This window comes from Thamnophis sirtalis, unplaced genomic scaffold (assembly GCF_051295495.1).
Source record: "Thamnophis sirtalis isolate CommonGarterSnake01/CBP01778 unplaced genomic scaffold, rThaSir2_p1.2 scaffold_7, whole genome shotgun sequence".
NCBI classification, from domain to species: Eukaryota; Metazoa; Chordata; class Lepidosauria; order Squamata; family Natricidae; genus Thamnophis; species Thamnophis sirtalis.
This window is the reverse complement of record NW_028261387.1, coordinates 90,151,784-90,176,757: the sequence shown is the minus strand read 5'-3', so window position 1 is coordinate 90,176,757 and position 24,974 is coordinate 90,151,784. Positions and strand designations below refer to the sequence as shown.

At 45.9% G+C, this 24,974-nt stretch overlaps 1 protein-coding gene across 1 annotated transcript; it reads right to left on the bottom strand.

The window, feature by feature from the left end:
• Nucleotides 1–774: 774 nt before the first annotated feature.
• On the bottom strand, nucleotides 775–24,660 carry BIRC7 (baculoviral IAP repeat containing 7). The gene is made up of 7 exons (XM_087720584.1): nucleotides 23,929–24,660; nucleotides 21,333–21,432; nucleotides 20,827–20,896; nucleotides 13,430–13,475; nucleotides 6,292–6,363; nucleotides 3,018–3,226; nucleotides 775–1,265 (listed from the first exon to the last, which is right to left on the bottom strand). The coding sequence occupies exons 1-6, from the start codon at nucleotides 24,572–24,574 to the stop codon at nucleotides 3,027–3,029; spliced, it is 1,134 nt and encodes a 377-aa protein (XP_087576710.1). The 5' UTR covers nucleotides 24,575–24,660; the 3' UTR covers nucleotides 775–1,265; nucleotides 3,018–3,026.
• Nucleotides 24,661–24,974: the final 314 nt, after the last annotated feature.

The following is a 24,974-nucleotide window of genomic DNA, read 5'->3' as shown; positions in this document are numbered from 1 at the left end:
CACCCAAACCCATAATTAATAATTAGAGTCTATTTGATCTAGTGATTAAGGCACAAGGCTATGGAGTGGTAGCCTAGAGGTGGAGCCTCACAATCAGGAGGCTGTGAGTTTGATCCTAGGTAGAGGCAGATATTTCTCTCCCTGGGCACCCTGTGACTATATCTGCTGGACAAAACTCCGCCCAGGCGATTGGAAGGGCATCTGGCCACTCTGTTTGCTCCATTCAGTTGCCCAGACTGCATCCTGCAAGGGATTAGGGGGTCATTAAATGAAGATGATGATGATTGAGGCACAAGGCTAGAAACTAGGAAACCGTAAGTTCTAATCCCGCTTTAGGCATGAAAGTTTGTTGCATCCGTCTGTATTTGTGTCAAAAGCTAACCACTGGTCATTCTAGGTTGGAAGGTTTTGCTGGTGATAACACAGTTGCCCAGGGGATGCCAGACTGCCAAAATTAACGCAATCTTCAGGGATGCTCCTTTCATGATCACACACAGACACACACACACACACACACAGAGCTGGTTGCGTGAATTTGGATCAGTCTTTCTCTCTCTCAACTTATGTCTCAGAGTTCTTGTGGGGAAAATAGGAAGAGGAAAGAATATTAAGACATGTTCGCCGCCTAGAGTCGTTTATAAAAATAACAAAAGGTGGGAAAGAAATAACAGAGTTCAGATAGTTTATAAATTTAATGCAATAATATAATAAATCCATAAATGGTTACAGAAACGATTAGAAATGGCTCCAGAAAGGCAGGTTATTTTATTATTTTATTCTCTTTAAAGGAAAACCATCACAAGTCAAAACACACACAAACTTTTCACTCCAAATTATCTGCTTTAAAAATCTTACACAAGTAAGAAAGGGGAACAAGCGTTTCCAAATAGGCTTTAAATAATTCCTCCCCATCACCACCACCACTCCATGAAGCTCCCAATCTCTCCACAAGAGAAACCTTGAAACAGTTTTTAATCTTTCATCTCTGAAATCGAAGGAGGTTTCAAAGAAGTTACGTCCGCAAGATCATCAAATGGGGTGCAGGGTTCAGAGGAAGGAAGCCGAGTCTTTTTTTTTTTGGAAAGGGGCAGCCGGACCAGCCAAGTCAAATAAATAATTTAATCCAATAAATAAATAAATAAAGCACCCCAGTATATTTATTGATTCAAGTCCTTGTTTGGTTCCTCTTCCCTCCTCGGGCAGAGTCGAGTCTTCTTGGGCCCAAGGAGATCGTCCCGAGGAAGAGTTGAGTGGCTGTGAATGTTCTGAAAAGGCAAGAAATGTCCCTGTGACGGATTTGTCTGCCGTTTCTCAATCTTGCCTGACATACAGATAACTCTTGATTTACGTTTAAAGACCGTTCAAATGTTATAACAACACTGGGAAAAAAAACTGACTTATGTTTTTCACACTTACGACCGTTCCAGCATCCCCATGGTCATGTGGCCAAAATTCGGACGCTTGACAACCGACTTGTATTTATGACGGTTGCCCGCGATTCCCTTTTGCGACTGTCTTGACACTAGCAATAGCACTTAAGACTCATATACGGCTTCACAGTGCTTTACAGTCCTCTCTAAGTGGTTTACAGAATGAGCCTCTTGTCCCCCAACAATCTGGGTCCTCATTTGACCCACCTCGGAAGGATGGAAGGCTGAGTCAACCTGGAGCCTGGTGAGATTCGATCCGCCAAACTGCAGGCAGCCGGCAGTCAGCAGAAGTAGCCTGCAGTACTGCCCTCTAATCACTGTTTCATCGCGGCTCTCAATCAAAGCCAATGGGGGAAGCCCGATTCACTTAACAACCGTGTTACTGACTTAACAACTGCCATGATTCACTTCACAACTGCGGCGAGAAAAAGTCGTAAAAATGGGGCAAAACTCACTTTGCAGCTGTCTCACCTAGCAACATGAATTTTGGGTTAATTGTGTTTGTGAGTCGAGTACTACCTGAATTGGGGAGGAATGAATCACAGTTGATAATTTGGTATATGCCTGTCTAATTTTTCCATAGCTATTGCACCATCAAGGCAATGTGATAAAGCAATGAAAGCTTAACTAGCAGCCGGGAATCTATTGGCTGAAACAGAGGACATTCAAAACACCGTGGACTAGCTTGGTGGGCAGGAGGAGATTGCGGTAAACATCTTTGAGCTCCCCAATTAAGGGGCAAATGGTAATGGAAGGGAAAGCTGGATCTCTCCATCCTGACCCTCAGTTATAGTACCTCATGCCTTCAAAGTCTGCATTAAATACTACCTATTAGAGGGCACTCTGCTTTATACCAGTAGAAGGAACCCAGATCAACAGGATTAACATTAGACTGGTAATCAAGTAAACAATAGAAAACAAAAGAAGAAAGAATCAAGCTGTTCTCCAAAATACCTGAGGGTAGAATAAGAAGCAATGGGTGGAAACTAACCAAAGAGAGAATCAGCTTAGAATTAAGGAGGAATTTCCTGACAGTGAGAACAATTAATCAGTGGAACAACTTGCCTCCAGAAGTTGTGAATGCTCCAATACTGGAAGTTTTAAAGAAGATGTTGGATAACCATTTGCCTGAAGTGGTGTAGGGTTTCCTGCCTAAACGAGGGGTTGGATTGGAAGACCTCCAAGATCCCTTCCAACTCTGCTATTCTATTCTGTTCAATACCCCAATCAAGGAACTATCAACACAGACATATAAGTTGACACTAAAAAACAGCCTAATCAAGAATCCACCAAGCACAGGTGAGACAGCCACTATTATATAAAAATAAGATCAAACCCCACTCCCTCCCAGCACTGATGATGTTACCTAGTTTGGTAATGAAATGTCTGCAAGAAAAACCACCAAGCTCAGAGAGCACGGAGGTTCTCGCGGATTAACAATGTCTTTATTCTATCTTTTTATTATTCTATCGTTGTTCAACTTGAAAGTAGCCCTATCAAAAGTCATTCAGATTCCCTACCCTGCTTTGCCTACATCCGGAGGCTGCCAAGTTCTGCCACGGTGAAGGATTCGAAGCTTTCACTTACCTTTCAAGGTCAGGACAAGAAGGCCTTCATACTGTCCCGAATGGCCCCCCTGCAGATGGGGCAGCGCCTCAGATTGGGAGCACATTCAGCGCACACCACTAGGTGGCCACAAGGAACCAGCACAATGGACACATCTTTGTCCATGCACACCTTGCACATCCGTTCCTCTTGAAGCCGACGTAGTTTTTCTTCCATGCTGACGGTGGATTCTGAAAAGAGAGGAGAGATCATTTCGGAAGGCAAGTGGGGAGTTGGATTAGCAATAGCAACAGCCGTTGGACTTCTAGGCCACTTCACAGTGCTTTTTACAGCTCTCTCTCTCTAAGAGGTTTACAGAGTCAGCCTGTTGCCCCACAACAATCTGGGTCCTCATTTGACCCGTGACCCGACAAAAGGGCGAACGACAAAACCGTGTCGCTAAAACTGCGACGTCATCAACGCGCCGACAACAGCGCGCCGACAACAGCGCGTCGACAGAAAGCCGATTTAACTTAAGGTAAGGGTTAGGTTTAGGGTTAGGTTTAGGGTTAGGTTTAGGGTTAGGTTTAGGGTTAAGGTTAGGGTTAGGGTTAGGGTTAGGGTTAGGGTTAGGTTTAGGGTTAGGTTTAGGTTTAGGGTTAGGGTTAGGGTTAAGGTTAGGGTTAGGGTTAGGTTTAGGGTTAGGTTTAGGGTTAGGTTTAGGGTTAGGTTTAGGGTTAGGTTTAGGGTTAAGGTTTAGGGTTAGGTTTAGGGTTAGGTTTAGGGTTAGGTTTAGGGTTAGGGTTAGGGTTAGGTTTAGGTTTAGGGTTAAGGTTAGGGTTAGGGTTAGGGTTAGGTTTAGGGTTAAGGTTAGGGTTAGGGTTAGGGTTAGGGTTAGGGTTAGGTTTAGGGTTAGGTTTAGGGTTAGGTTTAGGTTTAGGTTTAGGGTTAGGGTTAGGGTTAGGGTTAGGGTTAGGGTTAGGTTTAGGGTTAGTGTTACGTTTAGGGTTAGGGTTAGGGTTACATTTAGGGTTAGGGTTAGCGTTACGTTTAGGGTTAGGTTTAGGTTTAGGCAGAGAAGGGGGTGGCTGGATGGAGTCATGAAAGCAATAGGCATGAGCTTAAATGGACTCCAAAGGATGGTAGAGGAGAGGAAGGCCTGGAGGAATGTTGTCCACGGGGTCGCAATGTGTCGGACATGACTTCACAACTAACAGCAACAATAATAAAAATCCCACTTTATGGGGCGTTGGGCAGACGCCATGTGGAATACTGTGTCCAGTTCTGGAGACCTACTTAAAAAAAGATGTCGATAAGATCGAGGGAGTCCAGAGACGGGCAACAAAAGAGGTGCATTGTCTGAAGGACGAAACGTGTCAGGAGAGATTGGGGGAACTGAATATGTACAGCCTGGAAGAAAGGGGGACTTGATTGAAACCTTTCAATATATTAAGGGAGCAGTGGTGGGATTCAAATAATTTAACAATCGGTTCTCTGCCCTAATAACCAGCTGGGTAGGTGGGGCTCGGTGGTCATGTGACTGGGTGGGCATGGTCAACTCAACATCACTCATGTCGATGGGGGCTTCGCCTTAGGTGTTACAATATAATAAGGGTTAACCAGAGAGACAGTTTCTGTGAGCAGGTCAATAAAGATCGTGACCCGTCAAAACCGCACTCGACTAAGCCGAGCCCGATTAAACCGCGTCACTGACATCATCAACAGGGCGACAACAGCCAGCGCGGAGAAAGAAGGGTGCTTTAAATAGCGCTTTGAAAGCAAGCCGATTCAACTTAAGGTAAGGGTTAGGTTTAGGTTTAGGGTTAGGGTTAGGTTAAGGGTTAGGGTTATGTTAAGGGTTAGGATTAGGTTTAGGGTTAGGTTAAAGGTTAGGGTTAGGTTTAGGGTTAGGGTTAGGATTAGGTTTAGGGTTAGGTTCAGGGTTAGGTTTAGGGTTAGGTTTAGTGGGGTTAAGTTTAGGTTTAGGGCTTAATTTTAGGTTTAGGGTTTACAGCGTTCTTCTGTCTCCGCGCTGTTGTCGCCCTGTTGATGACGTCAGCGACGCAGTTTAGTCGGGCGCGGTTTTGTGGTGGAACCAATAAAGATTAGACTAGAAACAACACCAGAATGTTTCCTTCCTGCCTTCCTTACAGGATTAGCCCTGTAAAGGGGGGGGGAAAAACAAAAGGAGATTTCTTCCAACATCCAGTTCTCCGAACTGTTTAGAAAGTTAACAACCGGTTCTGCAGGATAGGTGCGAACTGGCTGAATCCCACCACTGTAAGGGAGTGAATAATGTTCTAGAAGGCAGTATTTTCAATATTAAGCCAAAATCACGAACACGGGAGCATAGCCTCAGAATGACAGGTGTGAAATTTAAAAGTCATGTTAGAAAATATTAGTTCACTAAAAGAGTAGTAGAAGCTTGGAACCAACTTCCAGCAAAGGTAGTAGGTCAATCATCAGTAGCTGCGTTGAAATGTGCTTGGGATATACACATGCCCATCATCTGACAAACATTTAAAAAAATAAAATTTAAAATTTAAAGAAAAACTCTCAAAGGGCAGACTCAAGGAACCACTAGGTCTTTTTCTGCTATCAGTTGTTATGTTTCCAATAGATATATGTTGTGGCCCAGCAGGTGCCGTTGGAGCTGCCACCAGACTCCGACAGCGAGGGGCCCTCTGAGTCGGCTCTGGAGGATGTGGAGGACCCTGGACAGGGTTCCAACTCTGAGCAGGGTGCAGGGAGGCTGGTTGGCCACCAGGAGGCACCTGAGCCTTGGACCAGTGGGGAAGAGACAAGGGATAGTGAGCCGGAGGCCAGTAGTGAGTTCTTCCTGGATGCACGCCATCGAAGAGCTACTAGGCGTCAGGAACAATTACGCAATTACAGGTGATTGTACTAAGCTGGTGGTCATTAGGCTCCTCTCCAGACTATAAAAGCTACTTGTGCACACGGCCCTCTTTGCAGGAGTCAACACAGGATTGAATGTCAGAGGACATTACTATGAGCTTGGCAGGCTGGATTGCTACCAAGCCTTATCTGTCTTTATTGCTGCCTGAGTTTGTCTGAGTTGCTGCCAAGGTCCTTATCTGTTTGTTCTGCTTGGCTTTCAGCCACCGAGGTTTTGGTGTCTTGCTATTAAAGTACATTCCAGTTAAGCTTGTCTCGGCATTCGTTACTGGACGGAAGAGGGGGTCAGATCAGATATACTAGTAGCAAATAATAGTAATTTCTACTAGCGTTTGCTACTAGTAACAGAACTTGTTACTTTTTCTTTGCCATTTTTTCTCCACCTGCAGGAATCTTTTACCTGGCTCACGGGAGCTTTCTGCTTGTGCCTCTCTTCTCACTCTCCAAGGATCAGGTCCTCTTTCCATAGACTCTGGATGAATATGTGGAGAAGAAGAGAGAGCATTAAAAGACAACGCTTAGAACTGCCTTAGTTCAAAAGAAAATGTGTGTCTCAAAGACATTTGCCGAAGTTGTCTAAAATAAGTAGCTATACAGTTGTCCCAAAGTGGCTTTTTCAAAAGGCAACTGGACTTTCTTTGCTTTTCCTTGAAGATGTTTCACATTCTCATCCATGAAGATGGATGAGAACGGAAGAAGCTTCTTGGATGAGAAGCGAAACGTCTTCAAGGAAAAACAAAGAAAAACCCAGTTGCCTTTTGAAAAAGCACCTTTGGGGACAAACATGACCTGGATGACTGAGAATGTGCCTAGACATTTTCCTACAATCTTCAAAGGATAGCAATAGCAGTTAGACTTATATACCGCTTCATAGGGCTTTCAGCCCTCTCTAAGCGGTTTACAGAGTCAGCAAATTGCCCCCAACAACAATCCGGGTCCTCATTTTACCCACCTCGGAAGGATGGAAGGCTGAGTCAACCTTGAGCCGGTGAGATTTGAACCGCCGAACTGCAGAACTGCAGTCAGCTGAAGTAGCCTGCAATGCTGCATTTAACCACTGCGCCACCTCGGCTCCTAGCCAAGGATGCCATCAGAAGAAACTTCTGAATATGTGCTTTGTGTTGAAATACTCGCCAGAAGTAACAAGATCCTTCCCTTGATTTTAAATTATCTCCATCCCCGCAGTTCCAGCCGAGGCACAAGAGGATCAGGTGGAACATCTCTGGGTTGAGTTTCAGGATGTTACCCCCGGGGATGTGGACAAGGCCATGAGGGCTGTAAGTGCCTCCACCTGCGTACTGGATCCGTGTCCCTCATGGCTGGTCACTAACAGTAGTGAGGTGACACGAGGCTGGATCCAGGCGGTTGTGACCGCCTCTCTTCGGGAGGGGAACTTCCCCGCCGCACTGAAAGCGGCGGTGGTGAGACCCCTCCTAAAGAAACCATCTCTGGATCCAGCTGTTCTTAATAACTATCGCCCAGTCTCCAACCTTCCCTTCCTCGGGAAGGTTGTTGAGAAGGTGGTGGCCTTTCAGCTCCAACGGTCCTTGGAGGAAGCAAACTATCTTGACCCCTTCCAGTCAGGCTTCAGACCCGGTTACAGCACAGAAACCGCTTTGGTCGCATTGACCGATGATCTCTGGAGAGCCAGAGATGGAGGATTCTCCTCCATCCTGGTTCTCCTTGACCTCTCAGCGGCTTTCGATACCATCGACCATGGTATCCTTCTGCGACGACTGCGGGAGGTGGGAGTGGGAGGCACCGTGCTGCGGTGGTTCTCTTCCTACCTCTCGGACAGGTCGCAGTCGGTGTTAGTGGGGGGGCAGAGATCGTCCCCTAGGCCCCTAACATATGGGGTGCCTCAGGGCTCGGTCTTATCCCCCCTACTATTCAACATCTACATGAAACCGCTGGGAGAGATCATCCGCAGGCACGGGATCAGATACCATCAATATGCGGATGATACTCAATTGTATCTGTCCGCCCCGTGCCAACTCAATGAAGCAGCAGACGTGATGAACCGAGGCCTGGAGGCTGTTATGGACTGGATGAGGGTTAACAAGCTTGTGCTCAACCCAGAAAAGACCGAGTGGCTGTTGTGTTTCCCTCCCAAAGATTCCACCAATATTCCATCTCTCAGGCTGGGGGGTCAAATTCTATACCCCTCAGAGAGGGTTCGCAACTTGGGAGTCCTCCTAGATCCACAGCTATCGTCTGACCATCACTTGACGGCTGTGGCTAGGGGGGCATTCGCCCAGGTTCGCCTGGTGCGCCAGTTGCGACCCTACCTGAATCGGGAGGCACTCACAACAGTCACTCGGGCCCTTGTGACCTCTAGGCTGGAATACTGCAATGTGCTCTACATGGGGCTGCCCTTGAAGAGCATCCGGCGTCTTCAGCTGGTACAGAACGCGGCCGCGCGAGCGATTGTGGGTGCACCGCGGTTCACCCACATTACACCTATCCTCCGCGAGCTGCGCTGGCTACCTGTCGATTTCCGGATGCACTTCAAGGTGCTATTAGTCACCCATAAAGCCCTGCATGGTAGTGGATCTGGATACTTGAGAGACCGCCTTCTGCCAATTACCTCCCTGAGACCAATTAGATCACACAGATTGGGCCTCCTCCGTATTCCATCGGCCAGCCAGTGTCGGCTGGCAACCACAAGGAGGAGGGCCTTCTCAGTAGTAGCCCCGACCCTTTGGAACGAACTCCCCGTGGAGATTCGTACCCTCACCACCGTCCAGGCCTTCCGCACAGCCTTGAAGAACTGGCTAGCCCGTCAGGCCTGGGGATAAAGATAGTTGCCCCTCCCGAATGATGAATGCATGTTGCCTATTGTTTTTATTATATGTGTCTATGTTACTGTTTGCATTTCCCCTTCCCTGATTTTATGTGAGCCGCCCTGAGTCCCCTCAGGGAAAAGGGCGGCCTACAAATTTCAATAAAATCAAATCAAATCAAATCAAATCAACAAAGATGATTAGGGGACGGGAGGCTAAAACGTATGAAGAACGGTTGCAGGAACTGGGTATGTCTAATGAAAAGAAGGACTAGGGGAGACATGATAGCAGTGCTCCAATATCTCAGGGGTTGCCACAAAGAAGAGGGAGTCAAACTATTCTCCAAGGCACCTGAGGGTAGAACAAGAAGCAATGGGTGGAAACTAATCAAGGAGAGAAGCAACTTAGAACTGAGGAGAAATTTCCTGACAGTTAGAACAATTAATCAGTGGAACAACTTGGCTCCAGAAGTTGTGAATGCCCCAACACTGGAAGTCTTTAAGATGATGTTGGATAGCCATTTGTCTGAAACGGTATAAGGTTTCCTTCCTAGGCAGGGGGTTGGACTAGAAGACCTCCAAGGTCCCTTCCAACTCTGCTATTGTATTTAAGGCTTACATCCCAAAGCTTTTTTTTTTGTTACCTTATGTGGAACTTTTGAGTTTGTTTATTCCAATCAAGTATTTCAGTGCAAATATTCTCTCCATTTTCTCCCATTAAGAGTGGGCTGACCTAGTCCATATCACTCCATATATTTGCAAACACACACAAATAATCTAATTTTGATGGGCAATGGACAGCTTACAAATCTAATAAATAAAAAATAATCTGTGAACTGCAAGCCAGTGTGGCAATGCAGCTTTCAAGATGGGAGAAATTTACTTACACTTTTGTCTATGGAGATTGTTAGTCTTCCAGGTCATAGTTGTCTCAACGATGCTTTTTTAAAAAAAGGCAACTGGATGGTTTTTTAGGAAAAAGTAGATGCTTCGCTTCTTATCTGCTTCTCAAATGTCTTTTTCCTCAAACAACAATCCAGTTGCCTTTTTTTTAAAGGCACATTTGAGATACCTACACTTATTGGCATCAAACAAAAATGGGAACCTTTGTTTTGCTCCTCTGGTAAAGAGAGAATTTTCCAGTTTTTGCTCAGAGATAAGCTAAATGACATAATACAGATGGAAAGAATGGCGTTGTGTAGTGTCCATGGTGAAAATGTTTTTACTTGCAGAGAATACTGACTTATTAAGAGAATTACACCTCTTTGTCCGTGGAAGGTTTTTTTAAACAGGTCTGATTGATAACGGAAACATATACTCTTTTTAGAGAGACCCCCATGCTGTCATTCTACTAATACCTTTTACGTAACAAACATGCTCTGGAAATCACTAGTTGGCTCATCTTTGGAGATGGCCTTAGTCTGCACGAGGCTTTTAACAGCATGTCAAGTGTTACAATCACCCCACATGATTTAAGCCAGGATTTTTTTTAAAAAGGACCAAGGGGTCAGGTCAACAACTACATTTAAATCAGAGGTGATTCGGTGTTCAAAAAAAATTGTGGGACAAAAATCTCCGGGGAAGTCACAGAAAACACAAGGACACTGAAGTGTGCTTAATGCGGCCGTGAGGAGCAAGATTTTACAGGCATATATACTGCGTCTAGCTTAAGGAAAAGAACAAGAATGAAGAGATACTCCAATGAGGGCTTTAAAACTTGTTTCTCCAAGCTTCAGCATCCCATTATACTAAACTGTCCCACAATGCCCTGATCTTTACCTCAATAAGCATTCTTCTTTTTAGTATTTCAATTATTATTAGTTTATCAAAATATAAAATACAAAGAAAAATGAAAGTAAAGGGAAAGTGAGGGAGGGAAAAAAAAGAAAGAGGAAAAGTGTAGAGTGAAAAGCCAAAAAAGAAAGAAAAGCATTGACTTGCAACTCCTTTTAGCAAGGTAGAATCGTGACCCATCAAAACCGCGGTCCACTAAAGCGCGCCCGATTAAAGCGCGTACCTGACGTCATCAGCAGCGCGACAAATATGACCGCGGGAAAAAAAGGGTGCTTTAAAAAGCGCTTTTATAGCAAGCCGATTCACATAAAGGTAAGGGTTAGGTTTAGGGTTAGGGTTAGGTTAAGGGTTAGGGTTAGGTTTAGGGTTACGTTAAGCGTTAGGGTTAGTGTTAGGGTTAGGTTAAGGGTTAGCGTTAGGTTTAGGGTTAGGTTAAGGGTTAGGCTTAGGGTTAGGTTTAGGGTTAGGTTAAGGGTTAGGCTTAGGGTTAGGTTTAGGGTTAGGTTTGGGGGGTTAGGGTAAGGTTTTCGTGTTATTTTTAAGTTTCCCGCTCACAGCGTGCTGTTTTCGTCGCACTGTGATGACATCACGTACGCGCTTTCGTCGAGCACGCTTTAGTCTACCGCGGTTTTGTGGTGGAACCAGGTAGAATAAGATATTAACACACAGTCTCAACTTTTTGCTTTTACATAATAATATAGGCTAGTCATTTCTCTAACAACAAAACCCCGAGTTTTATTTTTTCCCCCACCTCAGGCCCAACGCCCAGAAGTGGTTTCCCAGTAGAAATGACTCAATATGCATTCTGAGCATTACAAACATTACTGTATGATCAGAGCAGATGAGAGTCGAGAGTCTTGTGCCTTCTGCTTGGCTACTAATTTGATCCCAAAGTGCCAGTGGGTTTCAATTTATTTTACTACTGGTTTGCTCGTGCGCGCACCGTGCGCATGCGCAGAAGCGTCCAGGTGGGTGAGTGGGTGGAGCCTCCCACCACCGCTACTTGTTCACCCGATCGGGGGCAAACTAGCAGAAACCTACCTCTGCAAAGTGTCCAAAGCAAATATGGGCCTTGTTCAAACACAGTTGGATAAGAGCTTCCATCTCTTGTAGGTCAGCTTCAGGCCCATATCAGAATGGGGGAAAACCCACCAAGAGAGCATTTTGCACCACAATAATCAGGGGTGGGCAAACTGGCTCCCATTGCAGTTAAATAGCAAATGCTATATGATCAAACAAACCAAGCTAATGGGGGTATTTTTGCTTCTAGCTTTCCTCTTTTTTTGGAATTGATATTCTTGCCTAAATTCTCACAATAGTTAGCCCTGCCATCTTATCTCCTTCAGGTTTAATACCCATCTTTGTGCTGCGCTACTCATAAATGTTCCCCCTTCCCTGAGCTCTAATATTTGCATACTGTGTTTTTGGACAATAGATTGTGTTTGCAGCTTCTAAAGAGTGAGAATTATTCTTTCTACACAGGGAGTGCTCAACTTATAACCACAATTGGGGCCAGAATTTCCATTGTTAAGTGAGCAATTGTATGACCATTTTTCGCTGTGGTTGTTAAGCAAATCAGGCTTGCTTCCCCCAATGACTTCAGAGCCGAGGTGGTGCAGTGGTTAGGGTGCAGTACTGCAGGCCACTTCAGCTGACTGCTATCTGCAGTTCAGCGGTTCAAATCTCACCGGCTCAAGGTTGACTCAGCCTTCCATCCTTCCGAGGTGGGTGAAATGAGGACCCAGACTGTGGGGGCGATATGCTGACTCTGTAAACCGCTTAGAGAGGGCTGAAAGCCCTATGAAGCGGTATATAAGTCTAACTGCTATTGCTATTCACTTGCTGGAAAATATCTGGGAAGGTTGTAAATGATGATCACATGATGACACCCCTCCCCACCCACATTGTAACCATCATTAATACAATTGCCAAGGGGCTGAATTTTGGTTGCATGACTGTAGGGCTGCTGCAATAGCTTGAAGTGTGAGAACCAACTTCAAGTCAGTTTTTTTCCCCCCAATGCTGTTTGAAAGGCTCTAAGTTGTAAAGTGAAGGACTGCCTGTTGCTGATACTAAAAAATCCCACTCATATACTGTTGCTGAAACTAAAAATGTACATTATAGGGTGGAAATAAGTAATCCATCCATCTAGATCAGGGGGAGGCCAACCTTTTTATACCTTCTGCCCACTTTTGTATCTCTGCTACAGTGGTGGGTTTCAAACTTTTTCCGAACCTACTCTGTGGGTGTGGCCTCCTTTGTGGGAATGGCTTGCCGGCCATGTGACCTGGTGGGAGTGGCTTGCCGCCCATGTGTTCTCTCTTTCTCTCTCTTTCTCTCTCTCTCTTCCTTTTGTCTCTTTTTCCTTTTTTTTCTTACATCTCTCTCACACTTTTTCTTTCTTTTTTTATTTATTTCTTTTCTCCTTTCTTTCTCTTTCTCTTTTTCTCTCTGTGTGAGTGTGTGAGTGTGTGTGTGTCTGTCTGTCTGTCTGTCAATGGTGGGTTTCAAAAAATTAGGTGTGGCCTGCTTTCTGGGTCCACTGGTGGAACCTCTTCTAACCGGTTCGGTAGATTTGACGAACCGGTTCTACCGAACTGGTGCGAACTGGTAGGAACCCACCTCTGCTCTGCTAGTAGTAAAATTTTCTAACCGCCCACCGGCTCCACAGTCATGGTGATTGATAAAGTAGGGAAGTAACTTTACTTTATAAAATTTATAAAGCACAGCAAACCCCTACCGCCCACCATGAAAGCTGGAACGCCCACTAGTGGGCAGTAGGGACCAGGTTGACTGCCACTGAACTAGATTAAGTCTAAAATGTACGATTGTGGGATACTGTGTAAATAGTGCTGTGGTGTCCTCCTGATGTTAAAAGACAGTTGCCTAAGAGGTCAGCACCAAGGATAATGTTACCAAAATGAAGCAAGACTTAAAACCTCTTTTCCGTAAGAGCACCTACCACGAGAGCTTTCAGAATAGTCTTCAGACCAATGCAAGTTTTCTTCCTGAAAACCAAGACAAGATAGGTGTCACCGAGGAGAAAACTGCATTAATTACTAAGGTATATACAGCCACCAAGCTCACAGGTTCTAAATGGCATAGAGATTAAAAGCAAATATTAAAAACAAAACAAAAGATTAACTGTAACCAGGGCCGGATTCAGATGAAAAGAGGCCCTGGGCTATTCCACTTATGAGGCCCTTTCACCTCCCATTTTTAAGTTTGTAAATTACACGAGAGACAATAAAGTACATCATTACTGTGATATATATCAATATATATCAATATATATAGCTGGCCTCCCGACGGAGGGCGGCTCTGCTCTGCGGCAAAGGCAGCGAGGCCAGCCGCCTCCCCTGCTGCGCTCAGCTGCCCGGCTCGGCCCCCTCGCCCTCACCTGCCTGGCCGCTGGTGGGCTCCGCGTCGACGGGGCGGCTACTGGGAGCGGCCGCGCCTCTCATCCGACAGCCGCTGCCGGGAACGTGGGCGGGCTCCCCAACTGCCGCGGCGCTGGAACGATCTTAACCAATACATTTTTATGTTTGTTTCTTAGTCATACGCGTAGAATTTCTCCTTATTTTCGGTTCAGTGTTTTAGTGTTCACTGTTTTTAGAATAGTGTAATTTTGATTTTGCTAACAATTTGAATGTAGGCCCCTCTTGATCTTGAGGCCCTAGGCTGAAGCCTAGTTAGCCTATAGGAAAATCCGGCACTGACTGTAACAGCAAAGATACAGTATAAAACAAGACTAACAGGCATACAGGGAGTCCTTAACGTACAACTACGACTGAGTCCAACATTTCCACTGCTAAAACAGACAGTTGTTAAGTGAATTTTGCTCCATTTTACCACCTTTCTTTCCACACTTTCTTGTTAAGTGAATCCACCGCAGTTGTTAAGTTAGTAACGCGGCTGTTAAGTGAATCCGGCTTCCCTACTGGTTTGCTTGTTAGGTGGCAAAAGGGGATCGATCCCATGACCCCCGGGGGGCCTGGTGACCGTCAGAAATATGAGCCAATTGCCAAGCCTCTGAATTTTGATCAGGTGATGCTGCAACAGTTGTAGGAGAAACAGTCATCAGTCATTTTTTTCAGTGCTGTTGTAACTTTGAATGGTGACTATAAACAAATGACTGTAGTGTGGGAAGTTATCACCCAGCCCTCTCCCAGAAAAATGAAATATCCTAGGAAATATTGAAAAGGCAGAATATTTCTCTGGATGTAAAAAGAAGCATGTTTTAAAAGACAGAATAGTTGCCTGTAGCTTCCTGCCTACCCCCACTTTGTCAATAGGCCCATTAAGACTAGCCAGGCTAGCCCACTTTACATAATAAAGACTTCTCCACTGCAGCTGTAGGGGGAAGGGATATTACTCAACTGACCACATGGCATCTGAGAACTCATCTATGGATTCAAAATAGCATAGAGAGTAGCCCCCTGCATGGCACCCTGGGAGTCTGACAACCAATCAGAATACATTTCTTACACAGGAACAGGAAACAGAGAGGTGGGACTAAACAGGGTATAAAAAGCCTAGCAAGCCCCTTCCTCAGCCCCTTCTCTCTTCTTCTCCACCTACATTGAAGCATGTGATCACTTTTTCTGTTCAGGGCTCAAGCCACGTGGCCCTGTCCAACAATAAACCATCTTTCCAAGCAGCCTCCATGTCTCCAGTGTCTTTTTCCCCACTTGGAGCTGAACCCAGAAGGACATTTCTTTCAACAGTAGGTCGTGGGCTGTGTGTACTTTACTAAATGCCTGTTGAGCAACTCCATGACCCATTCCAAGGTCTCGGGAAAATACAGATGTTCAGAGATTATTTAAAGTCCTGCAGGTTGGGGCAGTCTAAAGTTCTGGGGCAAGTGGGGGAGGGATATTTTGTTTTCCAAAGGACAAGTGTGGTGCCAGAGAAAACACACTCCCTAGGTCCCATTAGATACCATTGCTTAACAAAAAGGACACGAAAGATTATGATGCTGTCAGATCTTACCGGGATGGCAGAAATATGAAAGAGTCCCTAAAATCATCATCACCCCATAATCCCTTGCGGAGTGGAGTCTGGGCAAGCGAATGGCGCTAGCAGAGTGGTTTTTAATGGTCCGGATGCCCTTCCGGTCACCAATACAGAGTTTTGTTCAGCACATACAGTATATTCTCAGTATACCCAGAGAGAAAAACATCTGCCTCTATCTAGGATCGAACTCACAGCCTTCTGATTGTGGGGCAAAATCTCTACCTCTAGGCCACTGCACCACTCCAGTCCCTAAAATTCTGGACCATCTTCCAAATGGTCTTCAAAGATAGCTCCGCATACAGAATTAATTGCAATATAGAGCCGAGGTGGCGCAGTGGTTAAATGCAGCACTGCAGGCTACTTCAGCTGACTGCAGTTCTGCAGTTCGGCTGTTCAAATCTCACCGGCTCAGGGTTGACTCAGCCTTCCATCCTTCCGAGGTGGGTAAAATGAGGACCCGGATTGTTGTTGGGGGCAATATGCTGACTCTGTAAACCGCTTAGAGAGGGCTGAAAGCCCTATGAAGCGGTATATAAGTCTAACTGCTATTGCCATTGCTATTGCAATAATCCATGTGAGCAAAGAGATGCTCCCACCTGATTTATTACCCACATGGAAAATATGCAGCACCCAAAGAACTGTGCGCTCATAACCACTGGTCCTTTTTTTCCGGATTGAGTTTAAGCCTCTTCATCCAGATGTAAGCAGCTTCCAGTCACTGGGGCAAGACCCTGACAGACTCATTTGGTCAAGTTATACAGATATTATACATCTGTAACTCTGAATATCATCAGTGCACTACATCCCTATAGCATAGGACAGTGTTTCTCAACCTTGGCGACTTTAAGTCCTGTGGACTTCAACTCCCAGAATCCCCCAGCCAGCATAGCTGGCTGGGGGATTCTGGGAGTTGAAGTCCACAGGACTTAAAGTCGCCAAGGTTGAGAAACACTGGCATAGGATGATCTTATCATATAGATATTAAAGGAGAAGGGTGAGAACACTGGGTCCTGATGCACCATGTAAACTAGAAGCATTGGCTGAATCTCCACAGCCACAGAGAAAGAACAGAACCACTACATCTCCCATTCTCAAAGCCTTGTGTTCTGACCTACTAGGCTTCCCCAGCAGCATTAAGCCGAGTCCTCGTCCCTATAAACCCCTTTTATTTAATTTACACTGAATTCCTCTCCAGCCAAGTCTTTCCTCTCCGCACAGTCTTTCAAGATAGTTCACAATTACCGACCTTTATCAGGCTTGGAGAGCGGCCGGGCTGATATCGTTCAGATGCCGCACTACTTGGCAAGGATGCAGGAATGAACGAATGGTCTCCTGCAAACTCCACTCCCCCTTCGCTCCTGTTTTATTCCCTATGGGAGGGGCCATTCACTGTCCACCTGTGGCCTTACTTACTCCCAAGTCGGCCCTTGTTCTTTAGCTGTTCCCTTCATCTGGCAACTCTGCGCATGTGCACACTGGGAACAGGCTCCAGCTGTTCCTCTGCCTCACTGATGTCAAGGCAGCTGATAACTGGCATACGGCCCTGGACCCATCTATGCCTCCAACATGGAGCCCTCATCAGAGCCTTCCCCAGACTCCAGGACTGGCCCATGTTCCTCCCCAACTTCCTCACTGTCCGAATCTGCTATCAGCTCTGCAGGCCACAACATCTTAGACCAGGGGTGTCAAACTCACGTCGTCACAGTGGCATCAGTGACATATCAGGGCTTTTCCCCCTTCACTAAACTGGGTGTGGGTGTGGCCAGTGTGTGACATATCCGGCCCATGAGTTTGGCAGCCCTGCCTTAGACCTTCCAGGAGGATACTTGAACCATCATGGTATCAAAAGAGATCAAGAACAATCAGTATAATTGCACCGTCCATCCCCATCCCAGCTCCACCAAAGATCCACAAGGATAACCAGTGCTTTCTCCATAGGATGTCCCAGCCTGAAACCTGATTAAAATGGGTCCAGATAATCCCCTTCTTCCAGTGTTTTCTAGAGCCGCAATGGAATCACCTTCTCAACAATCTTATTCAAACAGGGAAGCTTGGAGCTCGGATGAAAATTCTCCAGAACTATTGTACCCAGCAAAAGCTTTTTCAGGACAGGCCTCACCGCTGCTTCCTTCAAAGACAGGCATAACTGTCTCCTGTCTTAAAAATTAACTTATCACAGCCCAGATCCAACCACACATTTCCAGGGAGTCCGTCAAACAGAGGGACATAGATCTAAATCACAAGTGCCTGAATTAACAGGCCCTGTTGACAAAGAGTCAATCATTTCCTAAGTGACACGGCTGTCCCTTTGGGCCTGATCAGTCACCGGTTAACTCAGAGCAGATCTGAGAGTGTTTGTCCAATGCCTAGAACATTTGTCAATAGTCTTGTGACCCTCAAATAAAGAATTAGTCACTTTCAACAGAACTGCTAATCAACTATCTGTGGACGGAAGAAATGCATTTTGCTGTTCTAATTGCTGTGTAATTCTTAACACAGTAGGACTTCAGTATAGTAGTGTGTGTTTTTATCAAATGGTTCTCAGAGTATCTTTTTTTTTTTAATCCCCTGAAACTCATCACAAAACCTGGGAAACCCAAAGGTCATATGGGAGCAATCCAATCTGAGATCCTTATCACATCTCCCTTCCAGACAGGGGACAAAGGCCTTCATAGGCTAAACAGGGGGGAAAAAATGGTTTTGGAATCCGCCCAGAGCATTAGTCAACCAGAACAGACCAATTTAATAGGTCAGTGGCGGCTAACCTTTCTGCTCTCGCGTGCCGAAATTGCGCGCGTGACAGCACACACACGGGTGCCCATACCCGTAATGGAAGTTATCACCCAGCCCTCTCCCAGAAAAAATGAAATATCCTAGGAAATATTGAAAAGGCAGAATATTTCTCTTGGTGTGAAAGGAAACATGTTTTAAAAGACAGAATAGCTTCCTGCCCATCCCCCTTTGTCAATGAGCCATTAAAGCCTGAGCTAGTCCACTTTACATAATAAAGAGTTCTCCCCTTCAGTTTCAGAGTGATGGGATTAAGGCATGATAATATTGGTCCTTTACCCAACTCCCCACATGACATCTGAGAACTCAACCAAACGTGGATTCAAAACGCAGCCTAGAGAGTTGCCCCTGCATGGGCCCATGGGAGTCTGACAACCAATCAGAATACAAGCTCAAGATCAAAGGCCAGAGAGGGCATAAAATCAGGGTCTCAGCATCTCAGTCCTTCTCTTCTTCTCCACCAACATTGAAGCATGCAATCACCTTTTCTGTTCAGGACTTAAGCCACGTGGCCCTGTCCACCATTAAAACCATCTTTCCAAGCAGCCTCCGTGTCTCCAGTGTCTTTTCCCCCACTTGGAGCCAAACCCAGAAGGACATTTCTTCCAACAAATGTAATGTGCCCCACCTCCTGTGCATACCTGCATGACCCCCCCCATGCTCCTCCTGCCCCCGTGCATCCACGCGACCCCCCCCCACCCTGTTTTGGGCCACACCCACACCCCACAGCCTATTTGGGGCCTAGCAGGCCTCCCTGAAGCCTCCTAAAATAAAAAAAACGGGCCACAGAGGGGGCACGCCACATACCCCGCGCATGCCCGTGTAACACCCTCTCTGCGCATGCATGCGCGTCTCCCACATGCACGGCAGAAATCAGCTGGCCGGAAGGAGGCGGGCACGTATCCGCGGTGGAGTTGAGCTGGGTGACGGCTCGCCTGTCCACAGAGAGGGCCATAGGTTCACCATCATGGTAATAACTCTTACCTCCCTACATGGAAGGGCAGCATCAGCCACCCAAACAGCAATTAGAGAGAGATTTGAACATGATAAAGAAGTGATCGTAATATCCTTCACTTTTTGATCTTGTTGCAGCTGCTTGGAGTAAAAAAAAAAAAAAAAAAAAAAGAACAGGACCACCTGTGGGTGTGGGGCCCTCAGCAACTTCATTGGGTCTATGGCTGTCATAAAGGTCACGAACCCCTGAGCCATATCAGTCACGAATCCAATTAAAGTCTCCCAGGAATATTATCAGTCTTGGGGAATTCCACTGCCAGCTTACTGATGGATTCAATAGCAATAGCAGTTAGACTTATATACCGCTTCATAGGGCTTTCAGCCCTCTCTAAGCGGTTTACAGAGTTAGCATATCGCCCCCAACAACAATCCGGGTCCTCATTTTACCCACCTCGGAAGGATGGAAGGCTGAGTCAACCCTGAGCCGGTGAGATTTGAACAGCCGAACTGCAGAACTGCAGTCAGCTGAAGTAGCCTAGGGTGCTGCATTTAACCACTGCGCCACCTCGGCTCTCGGATTCAAGCAGTTTGGTCAAGATGTCACTATGCAGGAAGGAGGACATAACAGCAGCCACTAGCTGACTTGCTCCCTGGAACCCAACTTGAACCTTGCATCCAGTTAGCTGCCCTGTAAAAGCTTCCAAAACTTCCTAGATGACAAACTGCCACCCCATCCCTGGTGCCAAACTCCAAACCCACCTTGGATATATCTCAGAAAGGAAGGAAGGAAGCAGTGGTGGGTTTCAAAATTTTTTAGAACCTCTTCTGTAGGTGTGGCCTGCTATGTGGGAGTGGCTTGCCAGCCATGTGACCGGGTGGGAGTGGCTTGCCAGCCATGTGGCCTGGTGGGAGTGGCTTGCCAGCCATGTGACTGGGTGGGTGTGGCCAACTTGTAAAATGTGGTGAAACTCACTTAACAACGCTCTTGCTTAGCAACCAAAATGTTGGCTCAGAAACTCTGGCATTTGAAGCACGCAAGTCTTAAAGCTGTCAAGTCACAAGACCCTTGCACCCCTAACCCTTTAGAAAAAAAAACCCAGGGGTGTTTAAACTTGACAGCTTTAAGACTTGTAGACTTCAACTCCCAGAATTCCTCCTCCAGTCATGTTGGCTCAGGAACTCTGGCATTTGAACCACGCAAGTCTTAAAGCTGTCAAGTTACAAGACCCTTGCACCCCTAACCCTTTAGAATGCCCCCCCAGGGGTGTTCAAACTTGACAGCTTTAAGACTTGTGGACTTCAACTCCCAGAATTCCTCCTCTTGCTCTTCATCTTGATGATGTGCGGACGAGCGGGGGGAAGGCAACTGGAACCAGTTCTAAACGGCACTGTAGATTTGTGGAACCTCTTCTATAGAAGAGCTTAGAACTGGCAGGAACCCACCCCTGGAAAGAAGGAACCCCTTCCAACCCCTTTGTGTGTTTGATATACAACATGCCAGGACAGCCACTTTACCTAAGATAAGAGAGCCCCTGTTAGACATGTTCAGACATTTTAACAGCATCAGCTATTATTTAAGCTACAGTCAGACATACTCACCAACATTACATTAGATTGTTGAGTGTGATCTATGAAATCTCTCCCTCTGGACTGGAGCAGAAATGCACATCTGTGGAAGTTGGGGGTAAGAGGGGTAAGGAAGAAGATTGAGAAAAGGTTAGTTGTAAATATTTGTTTGTTACTTAGTATCAAATTGCAACAGAAGGATATAAAACGTTATCTTCCATTGGATCTATCTATGGGGATTCTCAGTCATCCAGGCCCTGGTTGTCCCCAAGGTGCTTTCCCAAAAGCCAATTGGACTTTGTTTTTGTTTTTTTCCTTAAAAGTGTTTTGCTTCTCATTTAAGAGGCTTCTTCAATTCTAACTGAATGGTGGGGAAGGGCCATTGGCAACACAATCCTTCAATCCAATCCCACCCACCCACCCTATCATCGGTTACATCCAAAAGATCATTTCAACCTCAGGTTCAAAAGAGTCTGCCTATGTCAGTTCCTACAAGACATGGGGGATGGAAGAAACATAGGTACTTCAGAATGGATCACCTTGGAAACCACCTGGCGTGCTCTATCCAGGGATCGTCCCCTTCTTCCCAGTTCCTCAGCGCCCCATCACAGTAGAAACACCGCACATAATCTTGTTGACCTGAAAACATCCATGGCGAAAGAACACAGGCTGGTCAAGAGCAACAGAGACAAACAAACAACCAAAAAATCATTGCCAGATGCCTGAAGATGCCAGGACCCCCACTCAGATTTAAAACTACGGCAGGGATCAATTACTACCCCCCCTGCTATAGCCGAGGTGGTGCAGTGGTTAGAGTGCAGCAGTGCAGCTGACTGCAGTTCAAATCTCACCAGGCTCAAGGTTGGCTCAGCCTTCCATCCTTCCAAAGTGGGTAAAATGAGGAGCCAGATTGTTGGGGACAATAGGCTGACTCGGCAAAACAATTAGAGAGGGCTGTAAAAGCACTATGAAGCAGTGTATAAGTGCTATTGCTATTGCTATTTTGATGGCTATGATTTTTCTGGCTGGGTCCAGAGATGAAGAATTGGTTCAGAATTCAGGGAATCCACTCTCTTTAGGTGCATCAAGGCCAGATTCACTTTTCACTCAGGACAAAGAACCCCAATGCCTATATAAGCCATGCTGAATTAATAGCAATAGCAGTTAGACTTATATACCGCTTCATAGAGCTTTCAGCCCTCTCTAAGTGGTTTACAGAGTCAGCATATCGCCCCCAACAACCCGGGTCCTCATTTTACCCACCTCGGAAGGATGGAAGGCTGAGTCAACCTTGAGCCGGTGAGATTTGAACAGCCGAACTGCAGTCAGCTGAAGTAGCCTGCAGTGCTGCACTCTAACCACTGCACCACCTCGGCTCTACATTCCAACATGGGAAATGGTGGAAGAGAAGAACAGAGGTTAGCCGGGCAGACTGAATTCTATTCCTAGTGACCAAAAAGCCTGAATTATCCCCCATTTTAGTTTGTTTTGCGATTTCAAGAGGTGCTCACAAGCCTGCAACACCATTGCACCAAAACGGTGCGCCTAAGAGTTCAAAACTGATGGCAGGTTAGAGAAAATTCTGCACCCGTCAATTCCCTTCCACGGAAAAATCCTTCCCTTTCTGGTATGCGTTATTGCTCACTGGCCAAAGTCACTTGTTGAGATGGGCACCTTTACAAATTCAATAAATATTCAACCGAAGCTACGGCTGTGGATTATTTCCCATAGGGTGCCAAATACTTAAAAAGAGAATGGGGAGATGTACTGCACCTCTGGAAGGAAGGATTCCTCCCAGAGGAAAGAGAAAGTCTGCAAAGCCTCTACGGCTTAGGTCCAAATTGCAAACAATTTCCCATACAGTCCACACTATATAAAGTGTTGTCTTTGTCTAGTTATTTCCCCTTCCCTTGTCTATTGTGAGCCGCCCGGAGTCCTTCGGGAGTGGGCAGCATACAAGACAAATAAATACAAATACAATAATACAAATACACTATACTTTCTGCTCTTTAATAGGAAACCATTTGCAGGTTGCGGTAGACACATCTAACAGCAACTGTAAATTTTCCTTTTTAACGGCACACTTTTACTGTATGTCTCCATTGGAACAAAAGTGCCACAGACTACAAACGAAGAGATTGTGAGTTCTTGGCCTCCTTTAGGCATGAAAGCCAGCCAGGTGACTTTGCACGAATTATTCTTATTCACTTCACAGGGTTGTTGTGGGGAAAATAGGAGGCAGGGACATTAGTTATGCCTCTCTGAGTTATACAAAAGTTAGTGGTTAAGGCAGCAGGCTTGCTGTAAACCCCCATTTAACCTTCCAAGTGTGTTTCAACTTCCCACTTAGTCACAAAAGCAAGCAGGGTGACTTTGGGCCAGTCCCTCTTTCAGCCCAACCCACCTCGCAGGGTTGTTTTTATGGAGAAAAAAGGAGAAACTTGTGATATATAGATATATCTTAAATATATTCGTCACCTTGAATTATTTATAAAGCTGGGATACAAATAAATTTAAATACAGATTTAATGCAGACATAAATTAAAAATAAAATAAAATATGAAGGCCACCAGTTTCATGAGCTACTCCCGGGCATTCAGGAATAACATACGCCGTACATTAACATGGTTCCACCACAAAACCGCGGTAGACTAAAGCGCGCTCGACGAAAGCGCGTACCTGACGTCATCACAGCGCGACGAAAACATCACGCTGTAAAGTTAAAATTAACGCGAAAACCTTACCCTAACCCCCCCAAACCTAACCCTAAACCTAACCCTTAACCTAACCCTAACCCTAACCCTAACCCTTAACCTAACGCTAAACCTAACGCTAACCCTTAACCTAACCCTAACCCTAACCCTAACGCTTAACGTAACCCTAAACCTAACCATAACCCTTAACCTAACCTTAACCCTAACCCTAAATCTAACCCTTACCTTTACGTGAATCGGCTTGCTTTAAAAGCGCTTTTTAAAGCGCCCTTTTTTCTCCGCGGTCGTATTTGTCGCGCTGCTGATGACGTCAGGTACGCGCTTTAATCGGGCACGCTTTAGTGGACCGCGGTTTTGTCGTGCCACGCATTAACATAGATGGAACCTGGGTCATACCCATCAAAAGCAGTTCTCCACATACCTGTATAGAAGAAGCCTGCTCTGGCCAACAACCGGGGAGACACTGGAGAATAAGAGGGCCAATTCTCAAACGACACCAACCGATCTCCTTCTGTCTCCATATATGGGTATTCTGGCTGACCACCTACAGGGCTCTCCTCCACATTTAAACTTTGTAGCATGCCAAGAAATTGCCCATCTACACAGTCTTGGTGTTCTTCGCTCCAAGGCATCTGCTGGATATTTCCTACAATTTTGTCCTGGACATACAGACATGATGGGAAGAATTTCTTGTGCTCTACCATAGGATCCTCTTCAGCTACCCAATTGTACAACAACCCACCACAGCAGAAACACTGGACGGTGTCCGCAGGGCCGACAAAATAAAAACCAGCGGCTGCCAAATCAGTTGGAGCCACAGGGACGCTCGCTGGCCAGAGCTGAAATGTCTGAAGACGCTTAATCTCTGACTGCATGCTGGATCTCGACCAATGCAAAGGGGTCCACTGAGTGTCCTCTGAAGATGAGCTGTTTCCTTCATCCTGGCTTCCCTCTGGAGAAAAGCTATCTCCCATTTCCCAGCTGCTGGACAGGAGACTAGTCAAAACATTCGTAACGAGCTGGACGCCCGATGCGACGAAATGTTTTGACACCGGAGCAGCCTGCATTTCTAAACCCTCTCTGACTCTACCCACTGTAAATTCTGGAAAACTCTGAACTCAGAGGCCAATCGGACTCCTGAACAGCAGATGCAAAAAGGATGCTGGGTTTTCTAGAGCGTGCCAATTTGTTAGGGTTGGGGACAATGGCAGTCTTTCTGTCCAGTTCTTCTTGGGCCTGGAGAGGGAAGGAAGAAAAAGAGAAGCTTTTAAAAAATCAAGCCTTAAAAACAGCTTCAAGCCTAAAATCAGTTTTCTGGGTGGGGTATATTAGGAGACAATTGTCCTCTCCAAAACTTGCAGGAAAACCTTTCAGAAAGAATTTGTTTTTAACCTTTTCATTCTTTGTATACATGGTTAATACCAGGCAGGGGGGTGAGGGGTGGAGGGGGGGGGAAAGGACAGTGAC

Coding starts and splice junctions, on each gene's coding strand:
- BIRC7 (XM_087720584.1), bottom strand. CDS start 24,574: ATGCAGGCTGCTCCGGTGTCAAAACATTTCGTCGCATCGGGCGTCCAG. Junction 21,433..23,928: donor AGCAGGCTTCTTCTATACAG/GTATGTGGAGAA, acceptor GGATGTTTTCAG/GTCAACAAGATTATGTGCGG. Junction 13,476..20,826: donor AACAATCTAATGTAATGTTG/GTGAGTATGTCT, acceptor CTTGGTTTTCAG/GAAGAAAACTTGCATTGGTC.